At 42.5% G+C, this 17485-nt stretch overlaps 1 protein-coding gene across 1 annotated transcript in view; it reads right to left on the reverse strand.

The window, feature by feature from the left end:
• Positions 1 to 15392, reverse strand: part of Ptip (PAX transcription activation domain interacting protein) — a 32063-nt gene extending 16671 nt beyond the window's left edge. The window contains exons 1-7 of the mRNA XM_073078180.1: positions 15177 to 15392; positions 12540 to 15089; positions 11691 to 11858; positions 10533 to 10643; positions 9183 to 9249; positions 4377 to 4534; positions 3708 to 3798 (exon numbers count right to left, since the gene is read on the reverse strand). Of these exons, the coding sequence (XP_072934281.1) occupies positions 3708 to 3798; positions 4377 to 4534; positions 9183 to 9249; positions 10533 to 10643; positions 11691 to 11858; positions 12540 to 15089; positions 15177 to 15272 (3241 nt within the window). The 5' untranslated portion in view covers positions 15273 to 15392. The remainder of the gene's footprint in view (positions 1 to 3707; positions 3799 to 4376; positions 4535 to 9182; positions 9250 to 10532; positions 10644 to 11690; positions 11859 to 12539; positions 15090 to 15176) is intronic.
• Positions 15393 to 17485: the final 2093 nt, after the last annotated feature.

Here is a 17485-nt window from a genome sequence, read left to right on the forward strand (position 1 = left end):
GCTCGCGCAGCTTACGCTTCTTAGCGAGCATTTCGCTAAGACGGACTGGGAGTGGTGTACTGTAGCGGCCCGTCTCCACAGGGGACTGCGAAGTCGAAGCCGCCAGGGCATTAATAATTGAGGTTTGAACCGCCTCGGTGGCGGCTTCGACCCCCTCGGCGGAGGAGAGCGAGCCGCTAAACTTAATGGAATTTAAAGTGTTTTTAAACTTATCCCAGTCCGTCTTGCTGCGGAGTCTGGGGGGTTCCACACACGCCGCCCCAAGGCCAAGAACGACCAATATGGGCAGGTGTTGTGTGTCCAGGTCATACAACACCTCCACATGGACTGGACACGCGAGATCCTTGTGGAGTATGATGTCCAGGACATCTGGGCGGTGGGACTCGTCCGAGGGGATATGGGTAGGGGCCTCAGGACCCTGTACCTCATAGCCTTTAGCCTCGGAGTCTTCATACAGCTTCCGTCCCACGGGACTGATGACTCTGGACCCCCAAGCCAAGTGCTTGGCGTTGAGGTCACCAGCCACCAAGGTCGGAGCACCACCATCCATGATGTTCGAGATGTCCTGCGGGTCAAATTGGGGACCTGGCGGGCGATACGCCGCATAGAGTCGCAGGTCCCTTCCCGCCGCACTCAACGCTACCCCTATGGAGCGCGTGTGGGTGAACGGCGGGTGTGGCAATTCCTCGTGTACCAGGTCGTGTCGAACCGCAACCGCGGTTCCCCTAAAAGGAAATCCCGCGGGCGTCTGTTCGTCACGCCGGTACACGTGGTAATTAGGTAGCCTTAGATCGAGGCCTGCACGCAGCTTGGTCTCACCCAGGAGCACGACGTGAATGTCCTGCGCCTGTATGAGACCACGCAGCGCTTGCTGGTGTCTACTGACGCCGCCCGGATTCCAGTACAGCACCCTGAGGGACGCTGCACTGGACCCCGAGGACGTCTGAGACAATCCGTTGCACGGCCGCAACCAAGTCCGGGTGCCGGGCCACTGCCTCGCAGATGGACTGCACTGCTGTGACAAGGGCATCTGCGGGCGTGTCAAGCCCGAGGGCACGAAAGGGCCGCGCAACGGCGACCGGTGTTGTGGTCTGACGGGGGCGGGGTGTTGGTCGCTCCTCCGGTTCCTCGATCCTTAGCCGCCTCTGCGGTCTCCTGCGGCCGGTGCCCTCCTCGACGACAGGCTGGGCCGGGAGTTGGGCACGGCGGGGGCGCGGAGCGGGCTGTCGCGGCTGTAGGGCCGGCGCGGACTCAGGTACTACCTGTACCCGGGCCGGCTCCACTGCCGGAGTGGGGGCTGGCCCCGCGGCCGGGTGCGTCTCTGGAGCCTGATGTTCGGTCTCCATCGGCTGGGGGGTCGACTCGGCGAGGGGTACCCGCCGGGTCTCCCTCTGGTTCCTAAGACGCGCAGCGTTCCGACGCCTGTTATGCCTTTTACGCTTAGCAGACGTCGGGCGCCTCGCTGGTGCCATTAGAGATGCACCGGCCGCGGGTTCATACTCCTCCACATGCCGCACTGAGGGCCCCACTGCGGTGGGCGGCGCACGGCTCCTGACTGGGGGCGCCGGAGCGGGTGCGGCGCCCCGCTGTTGACGAGGGCCGGGAATGGGTGGTGGTAGCGCGATGCTTTTAGCCCGCGCCACTCTCCTAAGAACCGCACATCGCCTATCATTGGCCATGTGCGGTCCATGGCAGTTGGCGCACTTGGCTTGGGCATCGCGCGGTAGGGGACAGTCCCGAGTTGCATGAGACTGCGCGCAACGGACGCACTTCGGCTGCTTGAAGCAATTGTACGAGGCGTGGCCGAAGCCTTGGCAGCGGTGGCACTGGGCCGGGCCGCCTCGGCCCCTCCACGCCTCGACAACCACCCCCGGCATGTTAAGTAGCTCGTCCACCCTGTAAAGGCGGGCGAGCTCCTCCTGGCCCAAGTGGTCCATCTGCACGTGAAACGTGCAACCCGGGCGTCCTCGCCTCGGTGGGATGTACGTCCCGAAACGTACCGGAAATCCAAGCGCCCTGAGCGCCCCGCAAACTCTCTCCGGGTTCGTATCCGCCGGCAGTCCCCACACAGCCACCTTAGTGGGGCGGTTCTCGCGCGGCGTATAACAGAACCAGGAGAGATCTGGCTCTGTGCCTGCTAGGTCGGTCAGGAACGCCTGGACCGTCCGGTACTCCTCGGGCGTCTGAGGGATAAACCTTATCCCTCGTCCATAGGGCCGTGCGCTCGGCGCGCGACCCAATCGGGCTCGCAGCACCTCGAAGTGCTGCGTCCAGTTCGGGAACCGCTCCACCACAATGGGGGGGTAGCCCTTAGGCCTGTCGTCTGCACGAGGACCCTGGGATGGTCCACCAACGACGGGTGAACGCGGCGCTGCATCAGCAGCCGCTGTTGTCGGGGATGGTGAGGTGGGCGCACTACGTGGCGCCTGAGTTGTCATTGCCGCAGCATAGGTGACGCCCTGCCTCAAGCCACTAGGCGAGGCCGGTTCGTCAATAACCCTAACCCTACTTACGCTTAAAAACAATTCGTTCGCGGCTTCGCGGGTAGGAAGGGTAGGGGGCTGGGCGGGAATGGATGGGTTTTCAGTGGCCTCCGTGTGGCCGGACGGTGACGACCTCGATGCCATCTGTACATACGAGGTTGAGTCGAGGCCGGCCTCGACGGAGGGTGCCCTCGGGGGCGGGGGGGATGGGGAGGGGGAACGCGGGGGTGACCGGTGCGCGATGACCTTCACAGCAGCAGCAGCCTCCACGCCAGCGCTCTGCTCCTCCACGCTATCCTCGTATTCCGAGGACGTCCCTGTTGACGCTTCCAGCACCTGCAATTTGGCTGGTCTCTCCAATATTGGGTCTGAGGGCGAGACCCGTCTCGGGATTTTACTCGCCCTCTTAGGTGGTGTTGTTGCAGGTGCTGGTTCTGGGTCCAGCGTCGGCATGTCCTGTCCGGGGCCTTCTTCTTGTTCGGGTTCAGGTAATTCGGGGGGTGCGTCCGACTCCGGCCTGGTGGTCGGCAGTGGGACCTCCCGGCAGGCTACGCGCCTCCGAGTACCCCGTCTTCCCCCGCGCACGAACATCGTGTGCAGGGGGTCCTCCGCTGGACGAGTTGGCTCGCTAGGGGGCGCGAACAAGTCGCGCACCATTATGCGCCTACCCTCATCCACGGATGTCGAGGGAGCGCCGGAGGACCGGCGCGTCTCCTCCTCCTTTTTCGGTCGCCGCGCGGCCATCCCCCCACCGGGTGAAGTGCGCTGGTGCAAAGCCCAGTGAGGGTGCCAGCGACGGACGACGTTTCTTCTTGACGCGCGGTCTCTCCAGCACACCCTTCTTTATCCAATAAAGGAGGGTAGTGTTCGGAGGCACACAATGGTGCTTTCTCACTCGCACCCCAAAGCAAGCCTGCGGAGGGTATTCGCAAAAAGATAGAATGGGGGGTACTCGGGTCTTACCTCTCGCTCTAGTGCGGAGCTCTCCAGCGGTAACCTTGGTCTCCAACCGGGGGTCCTGCACTGCAATCCGTAATCACCGAAATCCACCACCGCAATCCAAGAACACTGCAATCCAAGGGTCACTGTGATCCAAATTGGGCCTAACGGAAAACCGTGTCGCATTCGTAACTTTCGCGTGTGTAAAAAGCTTGGGCGTTTTGTGAGAAACGCGTTGAGCAATATAAAAGAGACTTGCCCAAGGCCGTCAATAGCGTGCGTTACCTTGTTGCTGGTCAGGCGTGGGCGGCGTGAGCAGCGCGTCCACCTGCTGCTCCTGCAGCGGCGCCGCCACGTGCTGCGCCACCGGCGCCACCTGCCGACCACCGACACATTGTTACTAATGCTACATTTGACTATGCAGAACAACAAAAATGTTACTCGTGCTTATTACGATAAGGTTCCCTATATATGTGGTGGTAAAATATTATTATGCTTATTCGCCGTTTTCATTAAATAATAAAAAAAAAAACTAATGCGTCTCGGGTCGCCCGAAAAAAGTGATAACTCAAACTAAGTTAAACTGTTAATTTTTAAACTTTAGAAAAGCTTACGCCATTTCATAAATTTTGTATTTTAATCTGTCCGAAATACGGCTAGCGCTGTGGGTTAGAGTAAGAGATGAGGAGGAGCCTGTCTGCGACTGCCGTATGCATGAGAGAAAGAGAAGCCAAATAGACCGACGCCGTAACGCGCTAGGTAACGAAGCGGTTTACCTTCCCATAAGAAGTTACCACTTCAAAAGTCTAACAGTGTTTAGCAGTAAGACAATAATGCTTTGACAACAAGTGCTATATTTTACTATGTAATGGGTATTCACAATATGGATCTTACGTAGTAAAATGTCTCAATTCCGCGATAATTCTGGTCTAAAATCATAAACAAGTGTCATACCTGTTTAGCCGCAGCGTGATGATGCGCCGCGTGGTCCCGCTGCGCCTGCAGCTGCTGCAGCCGCTGGTACTGCTGCCGCTGCAGCAGCGACGTCTCCACCGCCCCGCCCACTGTAGCTCCACCCACCGCGCCCACGGTACCGCCCACCGCACCACCCACTACAGGTAACACGATAATCAATTACCATAATATACAAGTAAAACTCATTAGTAATGTGTAATTAACTTTACTAACTATCAACCTGTCACATTTTACCTACAAAACATAGATATCTGAAAATGTCCCCTAACACCTGTTATTAATATTAATAATTATTCAATCTATCTAATGTTTCAGTCACCAAAGATCGACATTATTTAAACAAGCTAAAATAATTTAGTCCCCGATTACGACAACAACAACACGAAACACTAACACAATGATATTTATACAACAATCTAATTAATATTAATAGTTATTTGTATAGACACATATATACATGCCTTATTCACAGTACATTACAAGTAGACTAAAACATACATGAAACACAAACGCACAAATTACAAGTATACATTAGTCAAAAGAGCTTGACAATATATATTTTAAATGTTTGATTGTAAACAAGCGTCCCGCACGCAACTCCGCCCCCATGTAGGAATTCGTATTATTGTGTACTCACACGACGTATGTACGGATAATATTTTATCCAATCTAAGTCGTCAAAATACCTACTTTTACTAAGGTTACGCGCAAGAAATGAAACTTATACAAAACATAAAGAATACAAAATGATTTGTACGAGTACATATCATATCGTATCCTATCCATATTCCGTATTCCGTATTTAAAACCTACAAATCGATAATAAACAATTAAACTTCAATATCATTATCTAACCACCTGTAGCCTAACCAATCCCCTTACAAAACGCTACACCGTTGCACCGCTACTTGTTTCCCTTTCATGACGTGATTAAAGATACTTCTTCAATCACGATAGATTGAAGGTATTTCGAAGTGATACTTTACTTCGAAATACCTACCACCTTTCTTTCAAAGTTTTATAAAATATTTCATGCTTAGGATTATACATATCATGGACAACTATGTACAATCAAAAATGATAACTATTTCAATTAGTTTAACAATTTTATCACCAAATTCTATCAATAAAAAAATCATAGCTCTACCAAATTATTTCTTTTGCCATAACCCACTATAAATGTTCATTATTTAAATCCAACATTTACAATAGTAAAATACAAACTAAGTAACACCCAATACCCACTACCTAAAACCCAAAAGAAATAAAATTTTAACAGTAAAAACAAATTTTACTTACATCCCGTGTCATCTAAATCCATATTTCAATACGAATCGCGAATTCTCAGTCAAAATGCACCTATTCGAACATACACTCGTCACTCATTCTTGAGAATACTCCAGAATTGAATTTGTGACGCAGAAATATCTTAGATATGCCTTATTTCTAATAAACTGTGTTTAAAAAAAATATTTGACCAAAGAGGAATTGTACAAGTAAATTTACGTGTGTTTAAGAAACCGTGGTCTGTATAACTTGGGTTAACTGTATGCCTTTAGAAATCGTGGACGTAACGAATGTGGATTATAATTTTTGATCAGTGTAGATGCGTCACTTCAGATCCTTATGCATGAGCGGAATCTGAATACCAAAATTTCTAAGTCGACGTGTAAGTGACGCCTTGATTTTCAGTGGAAGATTTCTAATGTAACTGAAATTGTGAGAGCAGAGGGATTTGAAATAAGCTTTATGGTGACAACGCCACTGAGTTAACATATTTTTATCTTGTGCTATTGAACTCTTGGAGAATTAAAAAAAATTACTCAGAAATCAACTAAGATTTGGATTACAGCATATATCTAACTTTTTCCTTGTTATAAATAAAAAGTTTACTCTTTCATTGTTTTAGCATTTTGTTATATTCCTGATATTAATGTAAGAACTTGCAAACCACTTTTTATTCTATGGCTTACTTACTATACTAAATTTGAAAAAACAATATTTTACTCATGAAATATATATAGAAACAGTATATAAATAAGAAATGTTATCACACTTGCCGAATCTTCGTTGGACCTATCATATTGGTCTTCACTCTACAGTGATCAATGTAATATCCAAATATAATATAATATCAGTGATAATCTAATATCCAATAACATAGTTAAAGATAAACACAGTTTTAATATTGAATCTTAATTTAAAAACCCTATATTTTAAAGTTATTATTACATATTTTATTGTTTGCAAAATGTAGTGAAATTAATTATCACTTGCTTAAACGGTGAAGGAAAACATCGTGAGGAAACCTGCATACCTGAGAGATTTATAAAAAAAAAATCTCAAATGTATGTGAAGTCTACCAATACGCACTTGGCCAGCGCGGTGGACTATGGCCTAATCCTTCTCATTCTGAAAGGAAACCCGTGCCCAGTAGTGGGACAGTAATGGGTTGTTGATGATGATGATGAAAATGTAGTCCACAAATTGTAGTGTCGCAATTAATGTGTTAATAGAAGCATTGGCAATGAACTAACAATAAATAATGAAACTACATGAAAATAGTGGAAAATGTATTCGGATTACAAATAATAACAACAAACATACAAATTGCAGTAAGCAACAAAAAATGTGAGCAGAAATAAGCGGTGAGTTAATTCAATTAGCTCATAATTAGAAATGAATAAATAGAATGAAGGAGATAAGAAGAATAGTAAAGATTTTGTCAAGCACATACTGTTTTATATTCTAGCAAAAAAAAATTCCACCAGATGGTAAGCAGCACTTGCGCTACTGAACATCTGTTATCAACTTCAGGTGAAACCCAGAGATTATACATGAAGCCAATCAAAGATTTGTTCCTACTCCAGAGGACTGTAATAGCCGCCTTAAATGTAAGTACATTGAAACTTCTATGGATGGGCCATTACGAACGTGCGACCCGAGTCATAAAACGTGTCGTCAAAGGAATGAGACAATGTAGGACAACTCGTTATCGATAAAGATATGCCAAGTCGTATAACATTTGATATACTGTTTGTTTTAAAAGCGGTTATTAGAAATACAATCTAAAAAATATTTTGCATTATTTCCTTCACCTTTCCTTGATTGCCTGCTATTGACTATCGACAAATCTCTTAGTTGTTACACACAACATTAGAAGTGCGAGCGGGAGTTCCGATATGCCTCTAAGTGTAAGCGAGAGACCTGATAAAAATGATTTATGGCGTTCGTAATGGCCCAACTATAGCAATGTGATTATGACCAGCCTTACGTTTTAATATACGGATGTTGTTACATAGTAGCATTGGTATACAAGCTATTCCAGTATTGATATTGGTTAGTAGTGCAACATTATTAAAAAGGGTGGAATATATTTCTTCTCTAAGTTTACTTAAATATAATATAATATAAAGATTATTTAAAATCAGGTGGGCTGTATTCAAAACTTACTATCCTATCATAGTTTCTAATAACAATCTACAATAATCGTTTATAATAATTATGTTTTTACATAGCTTTTACCCACAAAAGAGTATAACAAAGAAGCATAATTTATCATTTACTTAAAATTACTCATACAAAATTTAACAAACATAAATGGAAACATAATATTTAAAAAGATTTAAATAACTGAAGGTAAATTTGTGGTTACATTTATATAAATAACTGAAATACAAGCAAGCAATGAAGCAAGGGATACTTATGTTTACCCCATGGTAAGCTTTCTACCGCCCATGGAAATCTGTAATCAACCCTAAATAAGATCAGATCCAACCTGAAGTTAGCCACAGATGTGTTATATTTAAATTTATAAAGTCGAACACAGAAGGGTCCATGGACATCTGCAATCAACCTACGACCCCCACCTGAGATCAGCCACAAACGCGCTGCTATCTCAGAACTCAGCTGGAATGACTCGAAAAAATATGTATCCCTTACCAGAAAACAACAGCGTGTTCTGGTTTGAAGGATGTGGAGTTTTAAATCAACCCCTCCTAGGTATAATATCGTAACCCACAAAAGTACCTTTTCGTTTTTATTGCATAAATTGCCTTATTTTTATGTGTTTTATCGACGCAAGTAACGTTATAAAACGTATAAAATAAGACATATATACCGAATTTCATAGAGATACCTGAAGAAATGCAAATTTTATTCGCATTTTAGCATATTCGAAACTCTGAAACGCTCTCCTGTAAATTTGTCATTTTGCAGTTACGATATTATATGTATAGTCTGATTCATAATTAGGTGCCCAAAATGTAAACAAAGAAATGTCATTGTCAAAATGCGATAACAGGTATTGTAAACCTTTACAAATTAAAAAGAAACAAACACATTAAACTCACCAAAAAAAAAACTTTATCAACTACACATAATTTAACAAACGCGCTATGAAATCGAGAAAACATTAGAGTCCAACCAAAATCACGAAAATGAAAAATTACGGCTACGAAACTTAAAAATGGCGGCACAAAAAATGTTTTGGATCGCGATTGTGTTACTATTATCATATTTTAATTTTCTACCAAAAAACTTGATTTTTTTAATATTACTGTATGGAATGAAATTGAGTTGAATTGATCTTAATTTATTTATATTGTTATTTTATCATCAATGTATTACTTTAATATCGTCAAAAATAAGAAACTACCATTTGAAACGAATTTTCTTAATAGGTCAACACCTTTGTTTACATTTTCGACACCTAATTATGAATCGGACTGTAGGAGGGGTCGAAGTGTGTTAAGTGTGTCAAGTGTCACGTGTGTGTGGTCTCACCGGGCGGCGGCGCGGGCGCGGCGGCGGGCAGCGCGGCGCGCGCGCCCTGCTGCTGCAGCCATTGCACCTTCCGGAAATGTTTTACACACCGTTTAATAAAAAAAAAGAACTTAGAAATCAACTGAGATTTGGATTAAAGCATATATCTAACTTTTTCCTTGTTATAAATAAAAACTTTACTCTTTCATTGTTTTAGCATTTTGTTATATTCCTGATATTAATATAAGAACTTGCAAACCACTTTTTATTCTATGGCTTACTTACTATACTAAATTTGAAAAAAAAACAATATTTTACTCATGAAATATATATAGAAAGAGTATATAAATAAGAAATGTTATCACACTTGCCGAATCTTCGTTGGACCTATCATATTGGTCTTCACTCTACAGTGATCAATGTAATATCCAAATATAATATAATATCAGTGATAATCTAATATCCAATAACATAGTTAAAGATAAACACAGTTTTAATATTGAATATTAATTTAAAAACCCTATATTTTAAAGTTATTATTACATATTTTATTGTTTGCAAAATGTAGTGAAATTAATTATCACTTGCTTAAACGGTGAAGGAAAACATCGCGAGGAAACCTGCATACCTGAGAGATTTATAAAAAAAAAAATCTCAAATGTATGTGAAGTCTACCAATACGCACTTGGCCAGCGCGGTGGACTATGGCCTAATCCTTCTCATTCTGAGAGGAGACCCGTGCCCAGCAGTGGGACAGTAATGGGTTGATGATGATGATGATGATGAAAATGTAGTCAACAAATTGTAGTATCGCAATTAATGTGTTAATAGAAGCATTGGCAATGAACTAATAATAAATAATGAAACTACATGAAAATAGTGGAAAATGTATTCGGATTATTACGGAAGTATTACATGTCGCGATTAATTATTATTAGTGTATGTATATTAGAAGAAAAAATATATGGAATCAAAGAATAGAATCGATTGTAACATTATCGAATGGCATCTAAGACAGAAAATATAAGCAGGTATAGCCTAGTAAGTATGATATGCGATCTCTTCATCTGAGTTTCCGAGGCGAATGTCAGGTTTCGAATTTTTGGGAATTATGTGCGTAAAACAAATAAATATCACTTGTTTTAAACAAGAAGGACACCATAAGGAAACCTACACGCCTGGAGATTCTTAAAAAAAACGTTCTATTTCAAAGGTTTTCAAAAGCGTGTAAACTTAAGTGGCAAATCTACCAATGTACTTCGTCAGCGTAGTGAACTATGGCCTAAATAGTTATCTCTCTAAGAAGAGACACGTACCAAACAGCGGTATATGATGTGTTTACAAAATCTTACAAGTTAGGTAGCAAGATACCTGTTGCTGCTGTGAGAGGCCGGGCGGCAGCTGGCTGCGGATGAAGGTGACGCTCTGCGGCGCCGGCGCCGGGGACTGCGCGCCCGGAGAGCCCGACACTACGCCCGGTTGCTGGAATTTTAAATATTTTGTCGATTATTATGCAACACTTATATATGTTGAAGGTGGTAGGACCCCTTTGTGGTTCGACTCCGGCGGTTTCTGCCTTATAACAGCAGTGTTAAGCGCTGCTGTGTTCTGGTTTGAAGGGTGTGGTAAGGGAGACATACTTTTCAGAGGCGTTCCAGCTTAGTCCTCAGGTGAAGCGGTGCGTCGCATCGGCCGACCTCAGGTAGGTATATCTAATCCTATCTGGGGTTGATGACAGATGTTTATGGGCGGCAGTAGCCACTTACCATCAGGTGGACTGCTTGCTCGTCTGCTACTCCCCTATTATAAAAAAAAAAATTCTCGGAAACACTCCTTGTCTCTCGGCGAAACCACGAGTGACTCGCCCATCAATGGCGAGCTAAGCGCCCAATTATGACGACAGTGTAAACGCCGTGAACCAGTATAGACACCTAGTCTATTGCCCTGCTGAAAAAACCTATATCCTATGGAGAATGGACGAGCACCGTGGTGAATACCAAATATACCCAAGTAGGTTAACGTCACACACGTAATCACGTCTATTCGTCTGTATTCCGCGACTATATATAAAATATAAGTAAAGTCCGCGCTAAACTGCTAGTCCGCTCTGAATATAGACATGAGTCGCGTCGAATAGCAAATTGAAGATAATAGCGGGACGAAGACAGCGCGGCACCCCCCCGGCACCGACCGCTGCCCGCTCTCGCCCGCGGGTACATAGCTGTGTTAGTATGCCCTTATTTATTTATTTACTCTTTATTGACCATGTTAAAAACAATGTGGTGCAAAAGGCGGACTTATTGCTAAATAGCATTTTGTCCCAGTCAACCTTAGGGATGTGCAGAAAAATTAAAGGCGGTACAACTATATGTTGCTACTGAATATTATGCTTGTAGTTTTGTGCAACAACTTAAGAGCGGACTAGCAGGTTGGTGCGGACTATACATAGCTAAGTATACTAAAACCTTCTGTTAAGGCAGACAAACATAATTATACACCAAATTACACTGTATATTTATTATTACGTACCTGTTGTTGGGCCAACGCACACGCCCGCTGTATGGACAGCTGGCGTCGCTTCTGCAGCTGAGCTACGAACATCGCGCGCTGCTGTGGGTCCATCTGTTGCAACTGGGCGTGAGTTTGCGCGTCCAGATGGATCAACTGCCGACCACCACTGCCCGCTGTCCATGACACCTGGAAGTTATGTTGAGAAATATATAGAGAATAATGATAATACTTTGTGAAATAGTACTGTTTATTCTTAGAAACTATTGGTTTGGATATTTTAATATAATAAGTGTAGTAGTGCATTGCAAGGACAGTATCATCAAGTACACATATATCATTGTAAAACCATGACCATTCTGTCAAGAGTGAATGACTTAGGAGAGAAGTACAGTCGATGGAAAGTGAAAATGAAAGTGGTAGAACCCTTGTGGTTAGACTCCGGAGGTACCACTGCAACATTTATGCCTGCCTAATAACAGTAGAGTTAAGTGCTGCTGTGTTTGTGTGAGACTTACTTATCTGAGGTGTTCTAACATTGTCCTAAGGGGTAGCAACACATTTGTAAGTAACTTCAGTTAGGAATTTAATTCAATTTGAGGTTGTTCACAAATTTAAATTTAAAATCGAGGTTCTATCTTTTTATGACTGAATAGTTCTCCTGTTATGATATTATTGTAACGGAACCAATAATGATTGAAAAAAGTTAACAAATCCATGTAGAAAATGATTCAGTTAAGAATTATATTAGAGTTTGATTTTAAGTAATCCATTGTTAATATTTATGTATAATAGCAAGAAACAGCATTAAAACATTGTAAACTATTATTGTATTGTGAATTATAAGATCAAATCTTTACAAGTGCTTACCCTAGGTCCAACGGATCCTGGTTGCCCAAGTTGCTGCCTTTGCTGCAGATATTGTTGCTGTTGCCATCCAACATTCTGACCCCCTTGCACTATCTGCTGACCACCCGGAGACACAATTTGCTGTCCACCACTATGTGTGATGATCTGCTGAATACCGCTACCAGAGAGCTGAGATGGCTGTGGGGACTGAGGCACTTGTGACAGCACTTGCTGTGATTGACCCACTGTCTGACCAATTATCTGCTGACCAGACTGAGTCACAATCTGCTGAGATGACTGAGCAATCACAACTTGGTGTTGCTGACCCTGCTGTGTGATCACATGTTGACCACCTTGAGATAAAACTTGCTGACCACCCTGAGTAATTATCTGCTGACCACCTTGATTAACAATCTGCCCCCCTTGGTGCACAATCTGACTTTGGGAAACAATTTGCTGACCTCCCTGTAAAGTCACTTGTTGATTCCCATGCACCAAGATCTGCTGCTGCCCAGTGTGCTGGTTTATCAACACCTGCTGTGGTGTTTGGACAATCTGTTGTTGCCCTGAACCATTGAGCAACTGCTGTTTCTGTACTAATATCTGGTGATGTGTCTGACTTATGGTCTGTCCTTGGGAATTAATAGATTGTTGTAGAATTTGCTGTGGGTTCTGTTGGATTGTGTGCTGCGGACTCAATTGTTGTTGTTGATTGCTAATCAAAGCCTGTTGTTGTGTTTGCATTATTTGCTGTTGTAAGATAACTTGGCTCTGATTCCGTGATTGCACCAATGGACTCCTGATTATCTGGTGTTGGCCTTGAACATTCTGGACCATTTGTATGTTTTGTTGCCTCCAAGCGCTTTGCACTGGAACATTGCCACCTTGTTGTCCCTGTATATTCTGTTGGACAGTTTGTATCTGTTGTCCAATTACAGACTGTTGTGTAGTGTTACCAACGAGTTGGTTCAGCTGTACATTCTGGTTCGATTGCCCCTGAGACGATGTTACTAGTCCTTGTTGGTTAACAACACCCATATTTATGTTTTGTTGATTTGTGAGCGACTGAACTGTCTGTTGTTGGATCAATCCTTGATTCTGGGAAGACAACTGCTGACCAGAGTTCAGAATTTGCTGCTGATTCAACACTTGAGATTGACCCAAGTTCTGATTAAGCTTAGCATTCTGTAAGCTCTGCTGCAGATTTTGTGTGGACTGCGCTAACTGCTGTGCAATGTTTTGCACTGCGCTCTGCTGGCTGAGAGTCAAGCCTTGTTTCATTGCCATGTTTTGTTGATTCAATTGCGCTTGTTGTAAATTGTTGGCACTCTGACTCAACATCTGGCTTATATTTTCAATTTGCTGTTGGGCTGAGCTCATTGATGTTGCTGGGCTTTGACTGATGTTCTGAGACTGTTGTATATGATGCTGGTTGCTCTGTATATGTTGTTGAATTTGACTGGAAATGTTCTGGTTCATTTGGGCCACTGACACATTTGGCTGTGAGAATCCTTGCTGACTCTGTTGATTGCTAATAGTCTTCTGTTGCAACATTTGCATCCGGAGCTGATGTTGTTGTAACAATTTTTGTTGTTGGATTTGAATTGCAGATAATCCATGAGGCTGTTGAGACTGTTGGGTCTGGTAAGTCTGTTGTTGTTGTTGCTGCTGCTGTTGTTGCAAATTAATTTGTTGGCCTTGCACATTGATGCCTTGTGAGGCTATGGTGTTCTGACCAAATTTCTGCATCAACTGAGTATTAGCTTGACTTCCTTGTATTTGCACATTCTGTGTAACAATACCAGGTGGTATTGACTTACTGACAATGCTCGAAGTAGACATAGCAGTGGTGTATCCCATAGAATTTACACCTGACGTGATCACTACTGACGAATTGGCAGTGGTTGGTGGGTGATTCCAAGGCATCCTTTGTTTTAGTTTGTCTAGCAGAGCTTGAGTGCTATCATCTTTGCTTTCCGTCATATTTTGAGTTGGTACCTCGTTTTTCGCAATACCCTCCTCAAAATCAAACCCAGTGATGGCACTGATGCGATCCATTGACTTGGGCGGAGGTTGTGGCACTATCAACAGCTTCGGGTGGAAGACCTCTGCAACTGCTTGAATTCTGGCCCGTAGGCTCTCCAGCACCCAATCAGGGGTCACAATCTTAATACTATGAGGCAGGGAGAGCGCAGCACTATATTTCTTGCCAACAGCAGAACCACAGATGAGGTGAGTGCACTGAGAGTCCAAATTCAACTTGACCTTGCCACCATGATACGTGATGAGCGCAAACAGAGTCTTCGCATCCGTGGAGTTGACCCTCGCGACGCAGGCGACGACGTTCGAGAATACCTTGTTCTTATTGGGGAAGTAGGGTTTAGGACTCGCCAATCTCTTGAGCCGGGCGCACGCTAATACCCAATTTTCCGTTACAGCGGGGATTTGATAAATATCCTGGGCATCGTCGAGGTCCGTATCAGCGGCATTCTGCCCGCAAATTAGATGAGTGACATAGTCAGAGAAATACTTTGTGTTCTCCGCCCCGCCTGACTGAAGCAGGAGCATAATCTGTAATTACAATAAAACAACGGACAGGTTTAACCGCACGCCACCTTGTTAATAAAAATAAAAACAAGAAAAACGACAAAAACAAACCCTTTCAGAGACATCGCCTGAGATGTAGTACTTGACATCCTTGAAAATTTGCTCTTGCAATGTTAAAGAATCTAAATCGTCAACAATCGTTACCATTTTCTATTTCACTAAAATGCTAAAAATCCCTCTTTTAAACAAACATTTTTATTGTATCCTACATTGAAGCGCCGAAAACTGAAATGAAAACGCAAGAACGTCCATCATGATATTGATAAATTGTTGCCATTACATAAAAACATGTTATGACAGTGTATATTTTTGCAAAATGGTGAGCTTTTTATAATCTATGTTAAAAACACAATTTAATATATTATTATTAAGAAAATGTTACATAATTCTTTATAGATAAAGTTTGCCGAATATTTTACTATATTATAGGTACAAATGCAAAATCCACTTTCAATTCATTAATTAAAATGCTGCCATTAATACGTGCTGCCATCTAAACTTTACCAAAGATATGGTAGACTACACTAATATAAATGCTGAATATAATTTTGTCTACACAATTAAAATAAAAGAGATTAAAAATTCAAATGGGTATTTCAATAATGCTTTGTTAAATAAATAAAGTTGAGCTGAAAAGGAAGAATTCAAGTCCATCAAAACAAAATATAAAAAATACAAATTGGCGGCGGGAAAACGCGAATTGTTTGATTTGGTTTATGACTTCATAGTTCATGGTTCATGTGATGTAATCGTGCTTACGTGGGCATGTAGCGTGGCCAACAAATAATGAATCACAATTTAAGCTAATGATTTAAAATAAGGAATATTATATAATTAATTTTCTAGATTCTAAGATTTAAATACTGTTCGGTCTTAGTAATACAATTTTCAAACTATAATTCCATATTCCATAATTCTTTGTTCTCTTTGATATCTTAATGAGATGAGGTCATTATATCAAGACAATGAAATCTGGAGTGTTCGCTTTTAATAACCATTAGCAAAACTTGTTAAATAAAGGATATTATCATGTTAATCAAAATTATATAAAGAACACGAAATTCACTAATCTACTACATCACTACTCTTGTCGTGAATTTAAAATTTAAATTAATTACGGAAATTATCATTTTTATCTAATTTTGATATTAATGATTTCTTTTCTTTTTTTCTATCTATCTAACTAATATTTTAAATGCGAGAGTTAGTTTAATTGCTCCGCTTTCATGGCTTAACTACCAAAACGATTGTCATTGAATATCGTACACTCGTTCTCAGCGGTCCAGAAAAGGACATAGGGTACCTTTTAACCCGAAAAAAAGTACTGTTCCCGAGGGATACATAAAAAACCACTATTGCCATCGACCTTTGACGTTGCGGGTAAAAGGTATATGTTGGTAAATAATTTATGCATATAATTTGATCATTTAGATGCGTGTCAGCCCGGGGGTCGAACTCGGAACATTCCGGACCGCTACGCCATGCGGGACACCCACTTAACAGTGGGGTTGGTTTACTTTTTATACTAGTTCATTATATTATAATGTTTTAAATAACATTATATTATTATGAATAAATATTAAAAATCCAAGGGGAATTCGACCACCTGAGAATTTGCAAAGGCAAAGAGGGTATCTTTGAGACCCGAATTTCCTGCCCACCACCCTTATATTGACACTAGTTTTTGCCCGCGGCTTCGCGCGCGTTTAAAAGAAAATAATATGATATACTAACATACATAAAACTGAAAATTCGTATCTTCCTTGGAATGACAGTGGCACTATCTGACGAAAATTGGTCGTACCACCAGACAACCAGACAGACAGACAGACACAGTTACTTTCGGATTTATAATATTAGTAAAGATTGCCGCAATATATGTGCACTCAAGGGGTAAGACGTTCCAGATTAGCTACTGCCCCGAGGCCCTCTCTTGTGAGGGCTTTGAGGCAGTAGCCCCGCTTGCCCTCCCCTAATTCCGGCACTGACTTAATCATAGAACGAATTAATCAATTAAATACGAAACGAAATGTGGCTGTACAAATTATCATGTACCCACTGTTTCTACTGGTTTTTGACGGCTTCTACGTCAGTCGACGTATTTATAAGAGCAAGTTTTTTTTAAACAAATATTTCGCATTAAAAGGTCATGTTACTATGGCCGTGTTATTATACGACCGTGAACTATTTCTTATTTTATTCTGAAACCTGTATTTTACGTACGATATAGTTAAATGGTATAATAATATAAAATCATCATTTGTATGTATCTATGTAATTAGTTAATTATGTTGTTTGGGATAACTGGAGGTAGCATTACTTTAAATTGTATCTACAATTTTGTTTCCTATATCTTGTAT

This window comes from Epargyreus clarus, unplaced genomic scaffold (assembly GCF_041222505.1).
Source record: "Epargyreus clarus isolate Ecla_fem2 unplaced genomic scaffold, WU_Ecla_fem_2.2 ptg000012l, whole genome shotgun sequence".
Classification (NCBI taxonomy): domain Eukaryota; kingdom Metazoa; phylum Arthropoda; class Insecta; order Lepidoptera; family Hesperiidae; genus Epargyreus; species Epargyreus clarus.